The sequence below is a fragment of the Euleptes europaea genome, chromosome 6 (genome assembly GCF_029931775.1).
Source record: "Euleptes europaea isolate rEulEur1 chromosome 6, rEulEur1.hap1, whole genome shotgun sequence".
Lineage (NCBI taxonomy): Eukaryota > Metazoa > Chordata > Lepidosauria > Squamata > Sphaerodactylidae > Euleptes > Euleptes europaea.
In genome coordinates, this window is record NC_079317.1 from 17,731,128 (window position 1) to 17,755,582 (window position 24,455).

At 44.6% G+C, this 24,455-nt stretch overlaps 1 protein-coding gene across 1 annotated transcript in view; it reads right to left on the reverse strand.

Annotated features, from left to right (window-relative positions):
- TECPR2 (tectonin beta-propeller repeat containing 2) overlaps positions 1-24,455 on the reverse strand; it is a 69,462-nt gene that overhangs the window by 40,482 nt on the left and 4,525 nt on the right. Inside the window, exons 2-11 of the mRNA XM_056851766.1 lie at positions 22,353-22,600; positions 19,785-19,913; positions 19,252-19,383; positions 16,034-16,191; positions 14,695-15,007; positions 11,920-12,052; positions 8,606-9,085; positions 5,138-6,123; positions 3,405-3,588; positions 1,420-1,593 (exon numbers count right to left, since the gene is read on the reverse strand). Of these exons, the coding sequence (XP_056707744.1) occupies positions 1,420-1,593; positions 3,405-3,588; positions 5,138-6,123; positions 8,606-9,085; positions 11,920-12,052; positions 14,695-15,007; positions 16,034-16,191; positions 19,252-19,383; positions 19,785-19,913; positions 22,353-22,571 (2,908 nt within the window). The 5' untranslated portion in view covers positions 22,572-22,600. The remainder of the gene's footprint in view (positions 1-1,419; positions 1,594-3,404; positions 3,589-5,137; positions 6,124-8,605; positions 9,086-11,919; positions 12,053-14,694; positions 15,008-16,033; positions 16,192-19,251; positions 19,384-19,784; positions 19,914-22,352; positions 22,601-24,455) is intronic.

Consider the following 24,455-nt stretch of genomic DNA (forward strand, 5'->3'; position numbering starts at 1 on the left):
GTCTCAAGGTTGACTCAGCCTTCCATCCTTCTGAGGTCGGTAAAATGAGTACCCTGCTTGTTGGGGGTAAAGTGTAGACGACTGGGGAAGGCAATGGCAAACCACCCCGTAAATACAGTCTGCCTAGTAAAAGTCAGGATGTGGCGTCACCCCATGGGTCAGTAATGACCAGGTGCTTGCACAGGGAACGACCTTTACCTTTATGGTGACAGCAGCAAGAGTGTAGTATGCAAGAAAGCGAAAAGTAGAAGACTACCCAGATGTAATTGAATGGACAAACAAAGCTGCAGAATATGTAACTATGGCTAAGTTAAGGTCCTTAGTTAACAACAGATCAACCTCTGATTTTTTATGAAAAGTGGAAAGTATTTCTTGAGTACCTAGTTGTTAACTAATAAAAATAATAGGGTGTTAAAATTTAAGAAATATGCCATCGAATATGCAATTATAATATCCAAAGGCATAATAGAATAGAAATTATAGAATATATTCTATTATAATGTAAGAATTTGATTTCCATGTTTATATGTTTGTATATTTTGTAATATCTGTTTGGAAAACAAAAAACTTTTTAAAAAGATTTGGAGTGGGGGGGGGGAGATTCTTTGGAGTGTTCCAGGTCATGTGTATACCTCATGTGGACTGGCCAGGAGTCCTGGGCCTCACCATCTGTCTGCATGGACTGTGAATACACTTCAGGATAACCCAAGAAGGAGAAGACTGGAACGAGTGGAAAGGTTGCCTTTCAAGAAACTAATCTCGTTTTGCCCTAATCTGGATGGCTGTAGCTAGATTGATCTCAAAAGCTAAGCAGGATCAGTTCCGGTTAGTACTTGGATGGGAGACCACCAAGTGGGTCCCGGGCTGCTACGCAAAGGTAGGCCATAGCAAGCCACCTCTGTTCATCCCTTGCCTTCAAAACCCTATGGGGGTGTCATAAACTGGCTGCGACTTGACAGTGCTTTTCATCCCCAGCCTTAGCTCTTAACCACTACATGAGAGCCAGCGTGGTGTAGTGGTTAAGAGCAGTGGTTTGGAGCGATGGACTCTGATCTGGAGAACCGGGTCTGATTTCCCCCTCCTCCACAAGAGTGGCGGAGGCTAATCTGGAGAACAGGGTTGTCTTCCCCACGCCTACACATGAAGACAGCTGGGTGACCTTGGGCTAGTCACAGCTCTCTCAGCCCTACCACCTCACAGGGTGTCTGTTGTGGGGAGGGGAAGGGAAGGTGATTGTAAGCTGGTTTGATTATGCCTTAAGTGGTAGAGAAAATTGGCATATAAAAACCAACTCTTCTTCTGAAGAAGCCCCATTACACTTTTCTGAGGAATCTCAGCATTGCTTGAAAAGCAGTTCAGGGAAAACAAACACACACACACACACTGCTGTAGGAAAAGAATCACTGCTCAGTTGGGTACCTGTCTGCAAATACAAGTCACCATTTGTTCTGATAATCCAGGCCGTGTCGTCACTCAAAGACACAAACGCTGCTTGGGGTAAAGCCTCGTACCAGTGCCGTTTCCCTTTTATGGTGACTTTCCCACAGGCAAAGGCTTTATTGGTTTTTTGTTCAACTTTCCAAAGAAGAGTCCCTGAGGAAGAACACGGACATATAAACAAGACAAATCACATTTAGTGGCCCTGCCCACCCTCTCTTTGCGTGCTCTAGCTTAGCTGATTAGTTGCAGTTATTTTACACTTTAAAAGGCCCTCTAGGAAAGCTGTTTTTATGGAGGAAAGGATGCTCACATACTCATGCTGCTCGAAAGAACGTTAACCAACCAGATGCAGGAGCCGGTAATAAGAGAACATCAAAAAGCAACCTCTGCCTGAGACCTGGTGCCAATCAGAGCAGACGATAATTGGGCTAGAAGGACCAACGGCCCAATTCAGGCAGCATTGTATGCCCAATCCAACTCAATGCAAAGCAAGCACAACTCCCACTTAGCAGAAGTTTGAGCATCCTTAAATCCTACTGTTAAACGGCAACACAAATGCCAAAAGTAAAATAAGTTTAAAAAAGAAAAGAAACAAAGCCTGCACAGCTACCCACAGCACTATATCCTGCATAGTACTAAAGGTCAGAGCAAAGAAATGCTAGCTTTTTTTAAATGGCATTTTCACAGAATGTTAGGCATAACTCAACAGTAACTCTGAGTGAGGGTTTATACAACCAGCAAAATCAAGTGGTAAAACATTTCCTGAACTTTACCACCTTCAGATTACATAAGAACATAAGAAAGACCATGCTGGATCAGACCAAGGCCCATCAAGTCCAGACCAAGGCCCATCACTGTCCACACAGTGGCCAAACAGGTGCCTTCAGGAAGCCCACAAACAAGACGACTGCAGAAGCATTGTCCTGCCTGTGTTCCACAGCACCTAATATAATAGGCATGCTCCTCTGGTACTGGAGAGAATAGATCTGCATCATGACTAGCATCCATTTTGACTAACAGCCATGGATAGCCCTCTCCTCCGTGAATATGTCCACATCCCTCTTAAAGTCTTCCAAGCTGGTAGCCATCACCACATCCTGGGGCAGGGAGTTCCACAATTTAACTATGCTTGGTTGATGCATGTGAAAGAGATGACTGTGGGACTGAACACTTTGCCACAGAAAAGCCCACTCTACATAAACACAAGTAGGCAAGCAAAAGGAACATCTTCCTCTGACTGATTTATTTAATTAATTAATTTATACCCCGTCTTTCTCCCCAGCAGGGACCCAAAGCACCTTCCATCGGTTCTCCTCTCCTCCATTTCATCCTCACAACAACCCAATCAGGTAGGTTAGGCTGAAAGACTGTGACTGGCCCAAGGTCAGCCCGCAAGCTTCCACGGCACGAATAGGGATTGGAACCTGGGTCTCCCAGATCCTAGTCTGACACTCTTAACTGCTACACCACACTGGCTCTGTTAAGTCTGCGTGTGCTGCAGAAAAAAGGGTCTCTTGTCTTTCTCTGTTCTAGGGGAGCTCTGAAACATTCAACCAACCCCACCCCATCTGCAGCCTGGTGCAGCCCAAAAAAGCTTTGTGGCTTTTTTCTGGCTCCCAAAAAAGCAACACACAGCGTGACCCTCCATACTCATTACAGCACTTTTCCTTTAAGAAGCAGCCACACTGCCTCCAGTGTATTGTTATTTTTTTTATGGTTCCGGCAGCCCATACACCCAGCTCAAAATAATTTAACTTTTCACATAGGAAACCCTAACAAAATCGGTCCAGGTAGCATTTGTTTCGCTATCAGGTTTTGCAAATGGCTCACCCTCGGGTCAACGCTCAGGTGCTTCGAGACGATAAAAGGGAGATTAGAGCCAAGAGGCGGCAATATTGACGCTTCCATGCAAATTTTGATCTTCCAACCAGGTACAGAAAGCAGAACCCACAAAGCCGACCAACCTGAAGGGGAGACTGCCACCTGCTGGACGTTTTCCTCAAACTTCTGCCAGCGCAGACCGGCGCTCGGTAAAGCACTACAGTACAGGCCACCTTTGTAATCCAGGCACCAAATGTATTTGTCGGAGACAACCAGGCTCAGTATTCCATAGCCAGGGCCTGCATAGCCCATCCAGCTTTCTGCAAACTAAAGACTGGAGAGTTAGATGGTAGAGAGGTGTCTTTATTGGTATAAGAAAGCTAACAGTATACCCTGACACCGCAGCGATCTAAAAGCAAAGCGTTCAACTCGGAACAATTGCATTGGCCAGAATCAACTTTGATAGGAACATGGGGACGTTAACAGATACTCCCCCCCCCCTTATAACTGTCTTAAGGCACTCCCCTGTGAATTCCAGTGTTTTGGGATGCTGGGGCAGCACATACAGCTCAAACTGACAAAATGAATATCACCATCTCCTTCTGTAGAGCAACCTGCAGGTACGTCCAGCCTCGATTTGCCTCAGGGTTGTGCAGGGAAAGGTTTAACCCTTCAACCTCCACTTGGTTTCACCCTCTGAAACTTGATTCCCTGCTTTGCTGTGCTTTAAAGGAAAAAAAGGATCTCAGGCACTGGCACCTCTCAGCAGCTTGCCTAAGATCTGCCACCAATCTCCTGTGGCACAGTTTCATTGGCACCCAGCTGGCCCAACACCACTGAGCAAGGACTCCAGCAATGCCTGATAAGACACCAAACCACATGTGTTGTGGGGGGTCTCAGGCAACCCAACAGATCATTCACTGTGCACCCTTGGTCTAAACCTTTTCTTTTACATTGATGCCTGTTCGATGACTGACAGAGGAGAACTTCATCCATCTGTTAATACAACAATGTGGGGGGAAAGTGCATTTATTTCCGATATGAATTCTTCTGCCTTTACCACCACTGACTGCCAGCACTTGCTTTCATATCCATGAGCAGGATTTGTAGAGAAATTGTGGGTTAGAACACCCACCTCTGACATGGATGGCCCAGGCTAGCCCGATCTCATCAGTTCTTGGAAGGTAAGAAGGGTCAGCCCTGGTTATGGGAGGCCACCAAGGAAGTCCAGGGTCAAATGAAGAGGCAGGCAATGGCAAATTGCCTCTAAACACCTCTTGCCTTGAAAACTCTACAGGGTCACAGTAAGTTGACTGTGACTTGATGGCACTTTCCACCACCAACAGAACACCCACTAAATTATGGAATTATGCCTTCTAGTATGCAGTTCAATAGTTCCATCAGAATTCTCAAATCCTCCACTGCCAATTTATTAGAAAATGAATTGTGTGTGTGTTAAGTGCCGTCAAGTCGCTTCCGACTCATGGCGACCCTATGAATGAAAGTCCTCCAAAATGAATTAAACAGAAATTAATAGAAACAGAAAATGAATTAAACAGAAATTAATAGAAAATCACACTATGGCGTGTCCAACCGCCCTCTCCTTCAGAACCACAAGCTCCAATATCTCAGGCCCTCTTAATCCCCCATGATACCATTCCGTATTTTTTTATTTCAGCAGCTGGATTTGGGCTGTCTGGTGGTGGGAACATTCGTAACGCCGAGCCTGGTGAGTCAACATTCAGCTGGGATGCTCGGGAACCTCCTATTTCTCAGCTTGGAGGGAGACTGGCTCAACACAAAGGGCTTCGTTTAAATAGTATAATAAAGCATACCTTCTGTATGTTGTGCTGCAGCGACATGTTCCAGGACTTACCTGATCGGATTTTAAAAGCATCCCTTCCTCTACGCTCGCTTGGGCTTTCTCCGGAGGAGCGAGGCAGCCCCCAACGTCTGCCACACTAGTCTCTGAAGATGAACAAGGCAGGCCGTGTCCATAGATATCCTCTTCGTCACTCGAGGCGGATTTCTCAGCTCCAGCTTCGTTGCTTGTCCATTTGTTGGCAGCGGTGGCGTTGCATTTAGGGCTGAATGCCTCCCGGAAGTCCTGCCCAGATAAGGCCTTCTCTTGGTGAAATGGCTCGTCCTTAGAAATGGCAAGGGGGTGACAAAGATGGTTTGGGGGGGTTCCGTCCATCAGAGGTTGCTGAGATTCCTGTTCTGGGAGGGGTTCAGCATCTATTTCCCTGCCAAAAGATTCCTCGATGTCAGAGGCCATTTTCACATTAGCCAGAACGCCATTCATAGGCTCTGTGTCTTTTACAGAACTTAAAGTACTTTGCTGGCCTGGCTGATCTACTATCTGCTCTGTTTCGCATAAGGAAGAAACCACCAACTCTTCGTCTTGGGACGGCTGATTCGAGGTGGTTTCGGCAAATTTGGGCAGAAGGTTCCCGTCACGTTCAGCCTCAGCGCTACCCACTTGCTCACCAGCAAGCAGCAAGGGGGAGCCAGAAGCGGAGGAGTCCGCGGAAGGCAACGCACCCACTTCGTTCTCCCCATTAGAAAGTTTCAGCAGCTCCGGAGCTTCGCCATTCTCCTCTGGGGTCAGAGCAGCTGCTGACTCTGGAGACTGAAGCACGCTGAACAATTCAGAGCCATTTTCCTCCCGCAACACACACTGCGATTCCAGACTTTCCTGGTCTGGAGAATCTATACTTAAGCGGTCTACAACGCCGCTCATCAGGCTCGAAGTAATGGAGAGGGAGTCTGCGTTTATCGACTGGGGACTGTCAGTAGAACCCTGATATTCCGAGCACGGCGTGCTCTCAAGAGAGCTCGGATTTCCCCTGGTTCCATTTTCTAAGCTCACATATAGTTGGGAGATTAAGGGGGGGGGGATGAGGAAAGGGAGAAAGTGAAAAGAACACCGTCAATCGATTGAGGAAATGCCATTTAAGGGTGAACTGAAAACAAAATGTAAGCAACAATTACATTTGTAAAGCTTTGGATAACCCTCAGTTTTACCTATATTGGTAAGCTATAATGCAGTGGTTTTCAACTTTTTGCTCCGTTCCCCCCTTTCACCATTGTTCAGAATATAATTCCCCCTTCCCAAGATAGTTGCAGATTAAATTAAAAACAAACTACAATTTACAGATTGTACATAATCTATAGGACATCACACTTTGCTGAATAGTGGTCTCAATTCCCCCACCGGAACCCTAAACCCCCTTGTTGAAAAGCCATGTTATAATGTATCTCCATTATTTAAGCAGCAGCTACAAAAAGCATTATATTCTAGTCTTCTTGTACTGGCGATACATTTCAACCGGAGTTCCTTTCCACTGTCCAAGACAGAGGTCTTTCCCATCCCTGCTCCTTAAGATTTAGGAGTGTTTTTCGTTTGTTACATTTTTTAAACTGGATACGCCAGGGATCAAATCTGGAACCTTCTACATACACAGTGATCACTCCTCCCAACTCGAGCATCACTGCAATGAAGTACGATGTCCATCTTCTCAGAGTCTGAATCTTACACTAGATGGGTATCTCCAAAGCAAAAGGTGCAAATGGGCATCAGATTTAATGGATAAGCCACTGATGGGGTGCTGACCCCATGTGTCAAAAGGCACAGAAAAGTGATAAACATAGTCTGCCTAGTAAACGTCGTGATTTCACATCACCCCATGGGTCAGTAATGACCTGATGCTTACACACCTTTACCTTTGGAAGAAGAAAGTTGGTTTTTATATGTCGACTTTCTCCGCCACTTAAGGAAGACTCAGACCAGCTTACAATCACCTTCCCTTCCCCACAACAGATGCCCTGTGAGGTGGGTGGGGCTGAGAGATCTGTAACTAGCCCAAGGTCACCCAGCTGGCTTCGTGTGTAGGAGTGAGGAAACAAATCCAGTTCACCAGATTAGCCTCCACCGCTCATGTGGAGGAATGGGGAATCAAACCCGGTTCTCCAGATGAGACTCCACCGCTCCAAACCACCGCTCTTAACCACTACACCACGCTGGCTTTATGCAATATTCCGCCCCCCCCCCCCACCACTATTATGGGCTAAATTTTTCACTATTAAACTAGATATTTTGGATTTTGGTGTAAATAGAGACTTACAACTTGAATTCAAGAAGTCCTACCTACACATACCAGCACCTAAGGAATTGATTACACTTAGTGTGGAGCAGTCACGGGGGGGGGGGAGGACTCTCTTATTTGTAAAGATACATAGTAATGCATTCTGAAAAGCAAATGTCTGTCGAAGACAAAACCCTCTATCAATAAATATTAGAGAAGGGACACCCCACCACAAACAGACTCAGTTTGGACTTGGTAAACTGGGCCATACTGCAAAAATAAATACGTAAAATGAGCAAGGAGTTTTGTTTTTTAAGATCCATTTCAGAATGACTTTGAAAGACAATAGCTGGGAATTAACATGGACTTTTTTCAAGTCCCCTCAACTGTCTCCAATTCCCCTTTTGAACAGAAGAAGAAGAGTTGGTTTTTATATGCCAGCTTTCTCTAACACTTAAGGAAGAATCAAACTGGCTTACAATCACCTTCTCTTCCCCTCCCCACAACAGACACCCCTTGTGAGGTAAGTAGGGCTGAGAGAGCTCTAAGAGAGCTGTGACTAGCCCTAGGTCACCCAGCAGGCTTCATATGTAGGAGTGGGGAAACCAACTTGGTTCACCAGATTAGCCTCTGCCACTCATGTGGAGGAGTGGGGAATCAAACCCAGTTCTCCAGATTAGAGTCCAAACCACCACTCCAAACCACCGCTCTTAACCACATCACATCACGCTGGCTCCCACTGTTGCTGTGGTTGGGCAAGCAGTGGAAGCTGGGCAAATGAAGTTCCCCTTCTCCCAACCCCACCCTTTCTGTTCTCCTCTCTCTCCATCTATAGTACCTTGGATACTACTGTGGCAGCACCTGAAGTGTGTAGTGTGCCCTGGGAAACATGGTCCCCAGGATGCTTGAATTAGCATCAGGTGGTCTGTCACTTCAGATGCTTCCAAAACAGGCCCAACACACTGAAGAAAGGCGGATAGGAAAGAAGGCAAAGTGAGAGCCTTTTCTCTCCTTGTTGGGGAGTTAGGAGGAGTTCTTCTCTAGTTTGGACATGCACTCCAAGTAGGAGACGTTTTGTAACCACTACACTGAAGGTAAGTGTTGTTTGCATTCTGGGCCTCTGATTAACAAACTTCAGTGACATCCCTATAAAATATTGCACGTGGAGGAACTGTATGGTGGGGGCACGTTCCATACCAAAAGATGGCACTGGAACGGAAAACATTAGAAAAGTCTTTCCTTAACTGGTTATTTACCAGGTCTTTTCTTTTTCTTCCTTTTCACTTTGATTGGTTTGACAATGAGCTCCTGGTTGAAGTCTTCAGAGCTAATCACGCTGAATCTCTGAGAAGAAAGGGGACCTTCTCTTTGACCTTCCAGGAAGATTTGGTCTCCACTGGTCATGAAACTGGAGCCACTGTCCACAGAATTCATCGAGCTGCTCCTGCTTCTCGACTCGCTGGCTGCTGAGTAGCCTCTTCTCCTTGGGTCGTCAGTCAAGTCCCCGAGTCCATCAAAGCTCTGCGAGCAAATTTTCTCCGTTAACAGCGCAGCTTCCAGATCAGCTCTTGTCAGAGAACCATTTTTATCACCAGGAGTCTGGGGTGAAGGGAAGCTACTCGGTTTCTGGTTTGCTTGTGCAAACGGGTCGAGCGATACAGATGCAACTACCGAGAGTGGGCTCTGTAGTTTTGGGCTCAAGTCAGACAACGGACACGCCACCTTCGAATTTACATCTGAAACTGAACACACACAAAATGAGAATGTTAGATGACACACCGTACTTTCAAAAATTTATAAACAAGAAACTAAGAAGGGGGCTGGGATCCACAGAAGCTCATGCAGGGCGACCTTTAAACTCTGTCTCTTTTTCTCACAACAAAACCTCCCTCACAGGGTTGCTGGCAAGATAAAAAAGGAGATGGCGAACACAGAATCATCAAATCATAGAGTTGGAAGGGACCACCAGGGTCATCTAGTCCAACCCCCTGCACAATGCAGGAAATTCACAACTACCTCCCCCCCACCCCCAGTGACCCCTACTCCATGCCCAGAAGATGCCCAAGATGCCCTCCCTCTCATCGTCTGCCTAATGCCATAGAGTCAGCATTGCTGACAGATGGCCGTCTAGCCTCTGCTTAAAAACCTCCAGAGAAGGAGAGCTTACCACTTCCCAAGGAAGCCTGTTCCACTGAGGAACCGCTCTAACAGTTAGAAATTTCTTCCTAATGTCTAGACACATGCTACCCCGAACACCTTGGAGGAAAGATGGCGTTAAAAACGCAAGAGAGGTCAATAAAATGGGTACCCAAAATGGATAGGCTACAAATTGTCTTCCTTTTCATAATACTAGAATTCAGGATTATTCTATGAAAATTATGGGCTGGATATTCATGGCAGATAGGGAAAAAAATACGCAGCCTAGCAACTGCCTCCACATGATATGGCAGGGACCCCTAGCTGAACAAGTTTTTTTTTTTTTTTAAGGATTAGGGGTTGTGTCTAACAATGCCATGACAGTGAAACAGAACCTCATGCTGTATCCCCAGAATACCAGGTGCTGGGAACACACACACACACACACACACACCCCTGGCTGAGGGCTGTTGACATAAGCATTTTATGTTTCATAGAAGCATCCGGCTTGCAGAATGCCTGGCTAAATGGATCTTTTCATTGGGGATTTTTGTAGGACACGCCAACAAAGAAAAGGCACTTCAATGTGTGTGTTCTCTTGAGATCACTCTGACCGTAACGAGAAAAATCAGGTAAAGGGAATAGCACCAAAGAACTAACACCTTGTGTTAAAAGCAATCAGATTCTTTCAAGTTCTACAGAATGTGGTAAAGAAGTCAGGTTGTGCTGAACACTGAATTTTAAGTTTCACTTTTAAAAAGTGCCACCTTTAATCCCTGAAAAGTAAGCCTAGATTAATTTATACTGACAACTGGGTGTAATCGTGCGTTATGATTAAGTAAATGGACAAAGCCACATCCACGCTATGCAAGACTTGTTCTGTGACTCAGTTTTAGTGGGACGGGTCCACGTTGAGACACATCTAGCTCTTCAAAACTGAAGCATTAAGGACCGTAAGTTACGGGCTGCCTCTGTTCTCAGTTCCAAACATATCCTCACGAGCTACGTTGGATTACTGAATGAGAATCCTGTGTATCAGTGACCAAGCAAATGCCCCATGAAATTTTAGCAACAAGGCATGTGTGATCCTTATAAGATAGCCAGAAATGGAAGAGATAGATGACTTCTGAACAGTCAGTCTGCTACTGGAGACGTGGCATGAAAAACAACCAATGAACCTATTTTTCAAGAATGAATACAGCCTACAACCAGGGGAGGGGCCGTGGCTCAGTGGTAGAGCCTCCACTTGGCATGCAGAAGGTCCCAGGTTCAATCCCCGGCATCTCCAGTTAAAGGGACTAGACAAGTAGGTGATGTGAAAGACCTCTGCCTGAGACCCTGGAGAGTTGCTGCCGGTCTGAGTAGACAATACTGACTCTGATGGACCAAGGGTCTGATTTAGTATAAGGCAGCTTCATGTGTTCATGTGACCACCACAATACGTAGAAATTGATCCTTTAAGCCAGGTCATGTCTTATAAACTTTTTAAGTCTGCTCTCAGCAGTTTCACTGCTTAGCTCGTGAGGGTTCAACATCAACATGGGGAACACAAAGGATTGACGATGAAGGGGCAGGGGTGGGATAAACCCCATGCGCAGACAGAACTTCATGAATATTTTTTTTTGATCCAGTGCACCCACTGCAAGAATTATAAAGCTGACAGAGAACAGTTTGAGATCGATCATCCCCTTCTCCCTTTTAAAATTTGATTCAACTCCACATAATCAGAGAGCAGAAAACAGTGGTCAATTGTATCAATAAAGAAGTCAACTGGTCACCTGAATCTGTTCAAAGAATAAGGACATGAGAAGAGCCTGCTGACCTGAACCAGTGGTCCATCTAGCCCAGCATACTGTTTCACTCGGCAGCTGACCACTTGCCCTGTAGGGGCAATCAAACCGGACATAGAGACCAAGGTGTTTTATGCTTGGCTGTTTCCCTCACAGACACCCCTCTGATGACTTCGGGTCTTTGTGTTAATTATACATGCCATTTCCGACCGCCAGAGGTCGCCTCGCTCTCCCCCTGCGTTACCCCCCGAGTTTTCAGGGACCTGTTTTATCTCGAATTTGAAAATGTGAGGAAAGGCAGGGGGAGAGCAAGGCGACCTCTGACGGTTGGAAATGGCATGCACGATTAACACAAAGACCAGAAGTCGTTGGAGGGGTGATGGCGAGTGAAACAGCCATGCATAAAAGACCCAACCATGCAATCCTATGCAGAGTTACTCCAGTCTAAGTCGATTGAAATGAATGGGCTTAGACTGGAGTAACTTTCCTTAGGATTGCACTGCAAGGTTCTTTCCTGCTGCTGCAGCCGCCGCCTCCCCCCATCACTGGAATTCAGATGTTTGCAACCTCTGGATATGGAGAATGCTCGCCACGCATCAGTCATTTTAATATGCTATAAATGTCATATGTTAATTTGTGCAAACCTATTGACGCCAATCCTTCAGGTCTGCTTGAGAGCCTTATGATGTCTCTGTCTCCTTTTAAAAGAAAAATCTCGTTTTCGGTACAGGACACAGACACGATATCACCAGACCCTTCCAAGCTGCCAATCAGAGCCTGTGGAAACAAAGAGAGTTGAAGACAAGCTATGAATGTGCTGAAAAACCTCTCTCTAGAAAGCAGGCAGCACTTGAGAGTTTGCATTGAACTCCCGGCTAGGAACATTATTCAATCAAAACAAAGAGCGCTATTGAACGGAAAGAGGGATTTGAGGTGAGGGCAATTCTCATTAAGCTTGGCAAAGAGCACGGAACAGAAATGGGTTATACATGTTTTATAAGTTTAGCTCTGCTGTGGTATATTCAGCGTTGCTAGCCCAGGAAACATCATCTCAGATTACATTCGTCAGCTCTTTCAATGCTCAAAGTACAGCAAAGCTGGCCGGCAACCGCCTTCAGAAATCTGTTAAGGTGAAATAGAAGAGAATATATATGTGTATATATATATATATATATATATTTTCATTCTTCTACCTGTATTCCCCCTGATTATTAACCTGGAAATCGTCTACCGATACAGGCTCATGAGGTCACAGAATTTCATGGCAGCCAAAAATCCATTTATGGGACACCTGAACAGAAGAAGCCAAAACACAGCCCAAATCCTTAGGCACAGGAATCCTAAGACAAAAATGCATACCTTTCACGCATTCACTATTTTGTTTGCAGTCCCACTGCGGCTGGAACCATACGTTACAGTGAATTAATACGCTCCATAATACCGGCACTGTTTATTAAGGGAAAGTTTCCAATAAATCTGGCCTGTAGGGAACAGGCAACTCAGCATGGGTGACCCTCATCCAAATCCTACTCAACCAAAGAACAAGGGATTAAGCAAACAGGCACAAACTCAGCACCAGCTCCCTACCAGTGTGATCAGGAGCAATTATCTTTACATCATGTCTGTCCAAAGACTGCAGTGCGCTTTGCACTCTAGAATCATGAACGAGCACCATGGTATCCCAGCATCTAATAGCAAGGTAACTGGGCCCCATGGCAATCACAAAAGCAGGCCACCCACAGATTATGTAGGGTCCCTACATTCTTCGGGGAGGGGTGGAAATCTTCCCAGGTGAGCAGAACACAACTTTGACTAACCAGAAGATAATTTTTTTAATGGCTTGATGAGGACAGAGTATGCTCCAGGAGGTATGGAATGTTGAAAGCAGATGAGAAATATGACTGTGTAAATTTGCAAAGAGGTAAAGGTTGCATGCGTGTGCACGCACACAAAACTTCCAACTTGAGGACTGAGCAAAAGTATCTCAAGGTGGTTAAACCCAAGAAATAGAAATGGGTCAAAGCAGACCAGTGGAAGGGGCCCTGCTCTCTACCCTTCCTGTGGAATGGCTGGTCTACTGATAAAGGACAGGGGGAGCATTTGGGTCAGGTTGACTAACGGAAAGGGTCTCATGCTCCCCCCTCATTCCAAGAAGTGGCTGAACAGCTGGTCACTGATGGAGCAGTGTGCAGCTGCCTCACAATACACAACTAAGGGCCGTTCAAGCATATCTTAGGATCAAGCAGCAAGCACATTCTGCTAGTCGCAATACCAAAACCTCTGTGCAAGAGATGGATGTAATTTTTTATTGAAAAAGAGAGAGATATTGCAATAATCAAGAATTTCAACAAATACAAAAAAATTCCTTCCATACATTGAGCAGCCCACATCAGTCAATAATGGTTAACTACAAGACCAATCCCATACTCAAATGATGCTATACTGTTATAACTGAACTTCCTTATTCAGATATATCTTAAAATGGTCTCTTACACTTGCTTATGAGGTTTGTTTCTGCTCCAATATCGATTGAAGGGGGTACCAGGTTCTCAATAAATTTCTCCCGAACGCCACTCTTCCCTTCTTGCACTTTGTTTTACAAAGATATTTTATCCACCAACATGATATACCGTATTTTTTGCGAGACCATATATCTAGTTCAAGTAACCTTTCCTACTTCCGAGCTTGTGCTAATAACGGTCACAACGCCAAAACCTTTGTGCGGAAGAGACTGATATAAAATAATATTATTACATCGCCGTAATGTAGCCCTTCAGACCACTGACATGATGTTAAAATGCACAAGCGACAAATGCACGATCCTGTCAGATCCCGGAAGCTAAGCAGAGTATGCCATGGATAGTATCTGGATAGGAAACCCCTGAGGAAGCCCAGGGCCGCTACTCAGAGACAGGCAATGGCAAACCACTTCAGTTCATCACTTGCCTTGAAAACCCTATGAGGTCGCCATAAGTTGCCTGCCACTTGATGGCACCTTCCGCCACCACTCCAACACAGCTTTATTGGGTTTTTAAAAATTATTTTTATTATTATAAAAGGCGTATAAAGGAAAGAAAAGACAGGAAGGGGGGGAATTAAGATTTCCAGTATATGATTAAAGAAACAAAGATTAAAGAACAACTCAAGCAGACTACATTACCCTACTTTCCAGTTGTCCTAATTATGAGACAAGGGAAAAACGTCACTCAGGCAAACTAAGCATACAATATATTCGGAAAATGGTCGCCTTTTATACCTATCAAACATACATAATATCTCTGCAGTCAAAACAGCTATCTAAGTTTGTAATTAAAGTATCTTTACCATTAGCCAGTATTTGCTGCTTCATTTCTATTGCAATTAAGTCTTGACATATCTATAAAATAGTATTAATTTCTGGCTTTGTTGGTTTCACTCACCTGATTGATGGTGTCTAATAAATAGATGCTGTATTCGTTCCAGCTGAGCACCCACCCTTCCTGGAAAAAGCAAGAGATGAGCCCGAGTTGCCTGTCAGGGAAACTGTAACTTCCCTTGTCTGCGGGTTCCATCCGGGGATACAACTCAAAAGGCTTCATCCCAGCGACGAAAACGTCTTTCAAAATGTAAGTGGCCTGTACAGTCCCGTGGACGTCCGATTTCCAGAGGCGAATCCCAGGCCTTGCCGCAAACAGGGTCAGGTCACTTTGTTTACACAGCCCAGGGATAAGACATGCTCCGATTTTACCGGTGCTAAAATTGAAAAGCAAAAGCATTGGCAAAATGCATAATTACACCAGAGGGTAGGGTGGAGAGGATAAAAAGAGACCACCACAGCAGACGATTTTAGTGTCCCAGCAGGACAGGCTGGGAAACATCATTCTAAACATAAATTGAAAATGCTGCAACACTGAACGAAAAAGGAGTCTCATGCTACGAATAAACAATCATAGAATATTTGTAATTAATTACCTGTAATACAGGAGCAGGGAGAAGGTAAGCCAGGATTCAGAGAGCCATGTGCCATCTTCTAGGTGCATGCCAGATCTTTGCCAGCTCCCTTCCTGTTGCAGCCCATAGAAATTTATTCTGAGGGCTAGAAGCATTTTAGGGCATGGTACAGAGAGAGGCAGCCAGGTATGAATAAACTGAATAAATTTATTCACGGCAAAAGCCAGAATAAGGCAGCCAGGTAAGAAATCAAGTGATCAACACTCACATGTGTGCACACAGAAGTGATTTTTGTTTACATACGGGGTACCCTGAATCCTCATCAAGCGTCCCCACCTCACAAAAAGAAGGATCATAGCTATTTTCAACCTCGATAATGTAAGAATATGATGAAAGCAGAGAGAATTTGGCAGAACTTATTCTGCTTCCAAAATTTTTTTGCTCTGCAAACAAATATGGAGAGCTTTATTGGCAAGCAACACACAGACGGAAGTATATGAATGGATGGGGAAGTTTGAATTAGACCCAGGGAACATGGGATAAAAGCCAAGAAGAAGGGAAAGAGAGCAGCATGGGATATTAATGTCCTGCTCATGACAAGTAGAACTCAGGGAATTTCAGATAAGCACAGTTATCTCTCTCTAGAATAATAAAAGTAATAAAACCATCAGACTTCAAACAATCTACTTAACAGCTTCAGAGAAAGTCTGTTGAACATAAAATATTTTATGCAAATAATTATGTCAAATTACATTCATAGTCCAAATCCCATCTCTACAAATCTGAAACTAATGATATTTGTTTGCATCAAAGTTTAATGGGAGTTACCTTTTCCTGGGCTGGGTTCCAACTTGCTTGACGGATTTTTCTTCTGTGTAAAACAGTAGACTTCGCTGTAAAGTAGAGACCAGTAACACTTTCTGGCTATAGTCTAGCTGCACAATTGAAGCTGGCTCCTCCAAGACCAAACTGGAATTGCAACGACCCTGGAGAGACATAATATGGACACACAACACAGTCATTTCCCAAGTTAAGAACCTGACTATACTTTTGACTGTGCTGGATCAGGTTAAAGAAGAACATAAGAAAGGCCCTGCTGGATCAGACCAAGGTCCATCAAGTCCAGGAGTCTGTTCACACAGTGGCCAACCAGGTGCCTCAAGGAAGCCCATAACCAAGACGACTGCAGCAGCATTATCCTGCCTGTGTTCCAAAACACCTAATAGAATAGGCATGCTCCTCTGACCCTGAAGAGAATAGGTATGCATCATGACTAGTATCCATTTTGACTAGTAGCCATGAATAGCCTTCTCCTCCATGAACATGTCCACTCCACTCTTAAAGCCTTCCAAGTTGGCAGCCATCACCACATCCTGGGGCAGGGAGGTCCAGAATTTAACTATGCGTTGTGTGAAGAAATATTTCCTTTTGTCAGTTTTTAATCTCTCACCCTCCAGTTTCAGCAGATAACCCCATGTTCTAGTATTATGAGAGAGAAAAGCTTCTTCCTGTCCACTCTCTCCATACCATGCATAATTTTATAGACCTCTATCATGTCTCCCCTTATCCGCCTTCTTTCCAAGCTAAACAGCCCTAAGCATTTTAACCGCTCCTCATAGGGCAGTTGCTCTAGTTCCCTGATCATTTTAGTCAGACTGAACCAGTGGCTGGTAGGCACCTCTAGAATTCAGCCCATGCTGCACCATTATGCAGAAGGAGTAAGCCTTCTTTTTTCTGATACTTGGCTCAGGAGATCTTCTCGAACAAGCCTGCAGACAGGCAAGGTCCAACCATCCCACAGCTGAGCACAGATTGTTAATCACCATAAACTGGGACATGAGTAAACAACCCTTTGGGGAAAACTCAAGATTCACAAAGGCTTATGCTGGGATAAATTCTGTTAGTCCTTTTTCAGTGCCACTGGATTCCTACTTTGGGGGAAATTTCAGAAAGCCCCTTTCGCAAACTACTATATTTAGGGGAAACGGGGTCCAGTAGGAAAACAGAATTTGTGCTGTGTTTAGTTAAGAAAACAGATGTATAGTACATTATAATGTAATCTGTTAGCTCCCCTGAGCTTCTCTGAGATATGTAATCTGGTTAGCTCTCCTGAGTTTCTCTGTTGGACTATTGAGTGTAAATACCGTGGTCATGAGAAGAGACTTTTTGTAAGACATTGGTGGTGGAATGTGCCTTCAAGTCACAGCTGACTTATGGCAACTCCATAGGGTTTGCAAGGCAAGAGACATTCATAAGTGGTTTGCCATTGCCTGCTTCCGCGTGGGCTGAGAGAGGTCTAAGAGAACTGTGACTGGCCCAAGATCTCCCAGCAGGCTTCATGTGGAGTAGGAAATGAAACCTGGTTCTCCAGATTAGAGACCCACCACTCTTAAAAACTACAGCTGCATTAAAGCAGGCGTGGTGAGTGTTTTCTGCTCTATGGATCCTCTTTCAGGGATCCATAGACCCCTGTCTCCATACCACAGACTCCCAACTTGGGGGACAGAGTGGAGATGATGCACCTTGGAAAATTAAGTCACTGTGTTGGAAGCACCCATTGCTCTATGCCCACAGGAATCTGGGGGGGGGGGTCCATGCTACACTGACTTCCTCTGTCTCTAAGCAGTAAGCAGCACCCCTAAGGAAAGGAGCAAGGATTCATTCAGATTCCTTGACACAATCTGTGCTACAGAAGACAGGCACAGTGCAGAAGAAAATGCTAAGAAGACTGTCATTGCCCAGAATCACCAGGGATAAGTAAGTGTGGAATGCAAAAAAGCCACACGCACTAGGGTATCCAACATTGGGAGGGATACTTACTGGATATTCTGGGAGCTGATTGACTTGACAAGTATTTTCTCAGTTGTGCCTCCACTATTTTAACAATTCCCAGATAAATAATGAAATAAAGCAGAGAAAAAACAACAAAACAAAAACATCAGCAAATATAGAGAAAGGAGGAAATAAAGATGAAAGCGTATCCTTAACCAAGTAACAACAGAAATGAAATCTACCTAAAATCTGCTCCCCCCAAGCCATGCTAAAGAGGCCGAAACACCAAAATAAATGTAAATTAAATCATTTTCAACCGGCCAAGAACAGACTGTACTGCAAACTGTAGAATATTTCAGGAAAGGGGACCAAACCATTAAGAAATTATTCAGACTTGACAGACAAGCTTTGCCACCAGCAAATAAACCAGTCAGTGCCAGGCCACTGACTTTCATAGCAAGATCTGCTGTTTTTGAATGTCTTATTACTAGCACAAAGGAACACTGTGCCTTTGTATCAGCCACATTAAGCTCTCCTAACTAAAAGACCTTTGGAAACACAAACAATCCTACTAACTTTAATCAAAGCATTAACACCCCAACCCACCCCGTTTGCAACTTTAGGATAACTCCACCACATATTTTCTAATTTTCCAACTTCTATCCTGCCACAGACTTCGACAATCCTCATACCAACTAATGGCAGCTGAAAACAATTATATTCAAATAAAATAAAATCGTGTTTTAGTGAAAACAGCATAAAGAACAATGGCATATCCATAACAGCAGCAAGCTCAAATAAAATATCCCTTAAAGTGGGAATAAAAGTTTCCTTTCTTCCACACTTTCCACAATAAAAGTCTTAACCAGTCTCCTAACCCAAAACACCGCAGGTCTGCTTAACTCTCTCTAGGGAAGGGTTCCATAGTGAGGGTGCCTCCACAGAGAAAGCCCTGCCCCTGGTGCAAACCAGCATAACTAAACAATGCCAGCACTTGTAGGAAGCTCTAGTCCGGTGGCTTAAGCGAACAAGGAGATTCCTTCAGGATGAAGCGCTCTTAAGACACAGGATAGCCCTGCTTCCCAGAATCCCTCCAGCACTGTCTAGTTATCATCCCTGGAATATGGTACATTTTATCAAAGATGTGATTGCCAACAGGCCAGAACCGTATCTGATTGCTCATAAAGCGCGGTCCTTTGCCTTCCTCATCTCCAATACTGCCTCCAATTTTGATTCAGAAAACAACCGCCACCCGTTCTGGAGACACTCCCCACCTGATCGAAATCCAAAGCGGAGTAGACGATCTTCCCTTTGTCATCTCCAGAGAACAATTTCATTCCGTTGGGACTCCACGCCAAGGCTGTGATGCTACTTTTGTGGATCCCAGACACATCAAATCTGCGAAGCTGCAAAAAAGAAAAAAAGACTCCCAAGTGAATGTACCAAAGAAACTGAGTGGGGGAGGGGAGAAATGGGCAAAAAGCCTATTCTACAGCCCAATTTACATATTGGTGCTTTTCTCTGCAGTCCAATTTACATATCAGTGGTTTTCTCTGTTTAGACAAGCTATTTCATTTTAACATGCATCAGGAATTTCACAGGTGCGTGTTTCCAGACAAAGATGGCCTGTGTAATTAAGGACTTTCTGGGGCGGGGGGGGGGGGAAGCCTCACCCCTACCATGAAGCTACAGTGTACTTACTAAATACTGCATTAAGCACATGTCCTTAATCCACCTGCCAGGAAACTGACCAATTAATTTGAGCCTGTCTTGAACACCGCAACTTTTAACCAAGTTTGGGTCTTACTTGTTTGTTTCTCCCAGGCAACGAAGAGACCAACTGGAAAACCGCAATCTTGCCCGAAGCTGTTCCAACCGCAACAAGATCGTCAAAACAGCTCAACAGTTTGACAACTGTAATGGACTCGCTTTTCCCCTGATCAAAAGAGAGCAAAAAAGGTGGCTGTGAAATTAAGGCAAGAAGTTGCCAGATAGAAGCCCAAACACGCTCGTTTTATCTGTGCCAGCTGGAACTGGGAAGCCCAAAGGAATGCTTCATCTATACCTGTTGCCACCCTCTGATCTTCACCCCCAGAACATCAAATTCTCTGAGACTCTGCTTCAGATTCTGTGCACAGATATGTAAGAATACCAGTGTGGTGTAGGGGCTAGTGCGTTCAGTTCTTTATTATTACCGTCTACGACCAGTAGGAAGGGGCTAGAGTGGTGAACTAGCACCAGGGAGACCCATGTTCAAATCTCCAGTTGCCTTGAAACTTATTTGGGCCGGTCCTTTGCTCTTGGGTTATCCTACCTCACAGGGTTGTTGTGAGGGTAAAATGGAGCAAAGGAGAACTACACACACTGCCCTGAGCTCCTTACAGGAAGGAGGGGAAATGTATTAAATAAATAAATCACTTGGAGCAGAGCCTTCTTAGCTGTGCTCCTTCACAAACTTCCTACCTACAAAGCTTTCAGCAGCAAGGGTGTGTGTGTGTGTGAATGGAGGATGGAAATCAAACTAGCTGCCACTAAGGTTTGTGAGAATATAGGGAGAGAACTACTGGGGGACACCTTGTCAGCAGAACAACATCTCACCTGTATGTCTGTCACTTTTCTGTGTGCAGGTATAAAGTCTAGACAGGGCCAGAGGCATAAATAGGGTTGCCCGTCTCCAGGGGGGAGCTGGAGACTTCCTGGAATTACAACTGGTTTCCAGGTTACAGAGATCAGTTTCCCTGGAGAAAATGGCTTATGTGGAAGGTGGGGCTCTATGGCACAAAGGTCCTCTCTCCCCCCCAGGCTCCACCCCCAAAATCTCCAGGAATTTCCCAACCTGGAACTGGCAACCCTAAACATAAGGCTTTTGGCAAAAGAGCTCTTAGTCCACGGGCATCATGTGAGCTGGTCAGTGGACTTAAAACCTGCACAAGGTTTGATTTTGTGCTTTTTCTAAGTAATTGGTTTTGCTTAATTATATTATTATTTAACCTGGATGTTTTTGTGAGCCTCTTTAAAGCAGAGCACTAAACTACCAAAATAATTAAATGCATTGTTGGATCTCTGTGTTTGTTTTCCTTATGTAACCACTTTTAAGTTACATGTTTTACATACACCATGGTCTCAGGGTACAGTTTATTATCTTTCTTCATTCATATTGTACTTTTCTCCTTGATAGGGGCCCAAAGCAGCTTACATCATTCTCCTCTCCTCCATTTTATCCCCACAACAACTATCCTGTGAGGTAGGTTAGGCTGAGAGAGGGTATCACTGGCCCAAGGTCACCCAATTATCTTCCGAGGGGGGATTCAAACCCAGGTCCTCCCAGATCCTTGTCTGCCACTCTAACCACTACACCATGCTGTTATGAAGGCACATGATACAGCAACCAGGGTGAAGTTAAAAATGTACGTTCCTGGTCACTGCTTGGATCTGAAATCTCCTGGAAACCTAGGTGCAACCCCTTGAGCTCCATAAAGGAAGATAGGGTATAAATGAATAAAACAAATAATCAATATCTATCTACCACTACGAAAACTATGTTTGGCTAGTCGAGTAAAATACCATCCAGCTGAATTCCAAGGTCTTTGAATCGTTTACATAAAGCAACAGCTGAACACCAAGAAAAATGCTTACTTAGAAATACAGAAGTAGATACAGCTTAAACCCAATCTATAAAACATGCTGAATAGAATAACAGGATTATAGACAATTAGGCAGAGAATGAAGCTTAACTCAGTTACTGCAACGGTAAGATCAACTTGCATAAAATTCCAGAGGAAAAGAAGCGTTAGTCTTCCGTAGAGAAAACAAATAGGTATCTAGGGCAGTTACCGCACTAGGTATTCCCAGTGATGTATTAAGAGTTTGAAAACGTTATAAAAAATACTGTTCGCACTTTCCATGCATTCCCACCGATGTATTAAGAGTTTGAAACTGTTATAAAAAATACTGTTCGCACTTTGTTTGGCCCCTTTAGCTGTGAAGACGTCTTCCAACCATTTTTTAGCTGTAGTATCCAAAAACCCTTATAAAGCGATGTTTTTTATAACATTTCCAAACTCTTGATACATCGCTGGGAATACCTAGTGCGGTAACAGCCTAACACTTCAAAGACTTTTATTGCAGCGTAAGCTTTCCTAGAATACAGCCCACTTCCTCACGCATCTGAGAAACTCGGTTCTAGTCCATGGAAAGCTTATGCAGGAATAAATTTCTTAGGAGGCCACAGGTCTCCTGTCTGGTTTTTAAAGTGACCTCCACATCTTTGGCTCACAGCAAGCTAACAGATGTTAAAAATTGTTATATTCTGAAAAAATGTTATATTCTGAAAAAATGAAGCCACACACTTTTATCAGTACGTGTTCACTCTTACCTCCAAATTGTATTTTTTCATCTGGTTTAGGTGCCTGCAGTACAGATACAGCATCCCAATACTGCTGCCCACAGCAATGTAGTCCCCATTGGTATCGAGGGCAGTGAGGTACACCACAATGGAACGAAATCCCTTTTGGATCTTCGTAGGAATGGCGTTCAGGAGGTAATACAAGGGGCAGAACTCCTTGAAGGTAAAGGATGGCGTCACCGATGCCATGGTCAACAACCGTATGTGTTACCTAAAGCCTGGGAAAGATGCGCTTCATTTATTTCCCATGACACAGAGCCCATTTTTGTTGCGCATCAGCCTTAGAATCCATAGAACTAAGAGTAAATACAGTACAGGTAAAGACCAAAATATAATTCTCTCACATATTTGTCATTATTTCATTTGCACCTTGCTTCCCCCCCCAATCAGGAGCCATAGCAGCTTACATTGTTCTCCTCCATTTTATCCCCACAACAACCCTGCGAGGTTGGCTAGGCTGAGAGTGTGCAAGACTGGCCCAATATCATCTGGTAAGCTTCCATAGCAGAGTGGGGATTTGAACCTAGGTCTACCAGATCCCAGTCCAATTAAAAATCATGACTGTTCTTGTATTTTCCAACAGAATTAAGGAATTCGCCTACTTTTTTTCCAGGTGGGTAGATGCAATGATCTGCAGTATAAGAGCAAGATTTGAGTCCAATAGCACCCTAAAGACCCACAAGATTTCCAGGATACACATGAACACATGAAGCTGCCTTGTAATGAATCAGACCCTTGGTCCATCAAAGTCAGTACTGGCTACTCAGACTGGAAGCGGCTCTCCAAGGTCTCAGGCAGAGGTCTTTCACATCACCTACCCGCCTAGTCCCTTTAACTGGAGATGCCGGGGACTGAACCTGGGACCTTCTGCATGCCATGCAAATGCTCTACCACTGAGCCACAGATCTCCCCCAGGGTAAAAACCTTCGAGAGTCAAAGCTCCAGGGTTTATAACCAATCAGTCCTGCTGGTCTTTAAGGTGATAACTGAACTTGAACCTTGTTCTTCTCCTGGATTTTGTTCACAATCCCATAGAACTGACACAAATAATCCTGCCCAGAGAAACTGTTTACAAGCCATAAAAGTGACTCATGATGCTAGTGACTAATTCAGCACTCAATACACAGTTGTTTTCCTACATGGACACCCAGGCTCTACAAATACTCTTGCCAGCTCACCAGCAGCAAGAGCCTTTCCTGGATTTAGTGAATAGCAAGGGACATGAAAAAGGAAAAGGGTCTGCCTTCCTTCGTGCTGGCTTTGAGGAAGCAGCCCTAGAAACTTGCTTAGCTTCTTCCTCTTGCAAAACCCTTACTGGGGGTGGGGGAGACCTGGTCCACCCATCCTGGCGGCCTGGCATGCACTGAAGAACTGAGGTCAGGGTAGGTCTTTGTTTCACTTTCTGAAGGACTTCAGTGGCATAACGTAGTGGCTGAGTTTCTTGAGCTTCTTCCCTCACATCCACTGTGGAGAGCTTAGAAGCTCCTGGTTCAATCTCTGACACAGGCACATGTTTATTAGGCAGCTGGAGGCAAGTCAGTCCTTTCTTAGCTTCAGGTCTTTGTATAAAAAATGGGGATAATTCTACTGGCCTGCCTTGCAGGACTGTTGTTACAACTGATGCATGCAAAGGGCAATGAACATTTGGAAGGTGCTATCTACATGTTAAGGATTATTATTAGATAGGAGTTAACATAAATGACTGGATTCGTGATGCCACTGTCTGCACTGTGCATACTCACACCATCTTGGTCTGCTTGCAGGTCTGCTTGTGGCCTTAATCACACAGGCTGAAAATCTAATAAATACCTAAATCCCATATCAGCCATCCATTCGAGCAGATGTGTAGCCTAACGGGTTGCCAATCTCCTGGACTGGTCATGGCAACCCCGGCAGATGTGTGCAGCAGCCTCTCCAGACCAAGTGGCAAACCTGTGCCGCCATGGAAAGGACTCCTCTTCATCCCTCGAAACCAGCAGTCAAAGAGCAGCAGCCAAAGTAGTCCCTCCAGCAAACCAGAGGGCAACCATGTTCCTGTGTATCCTGCTCTAGTGAAAGCCATATTGTAGGGAA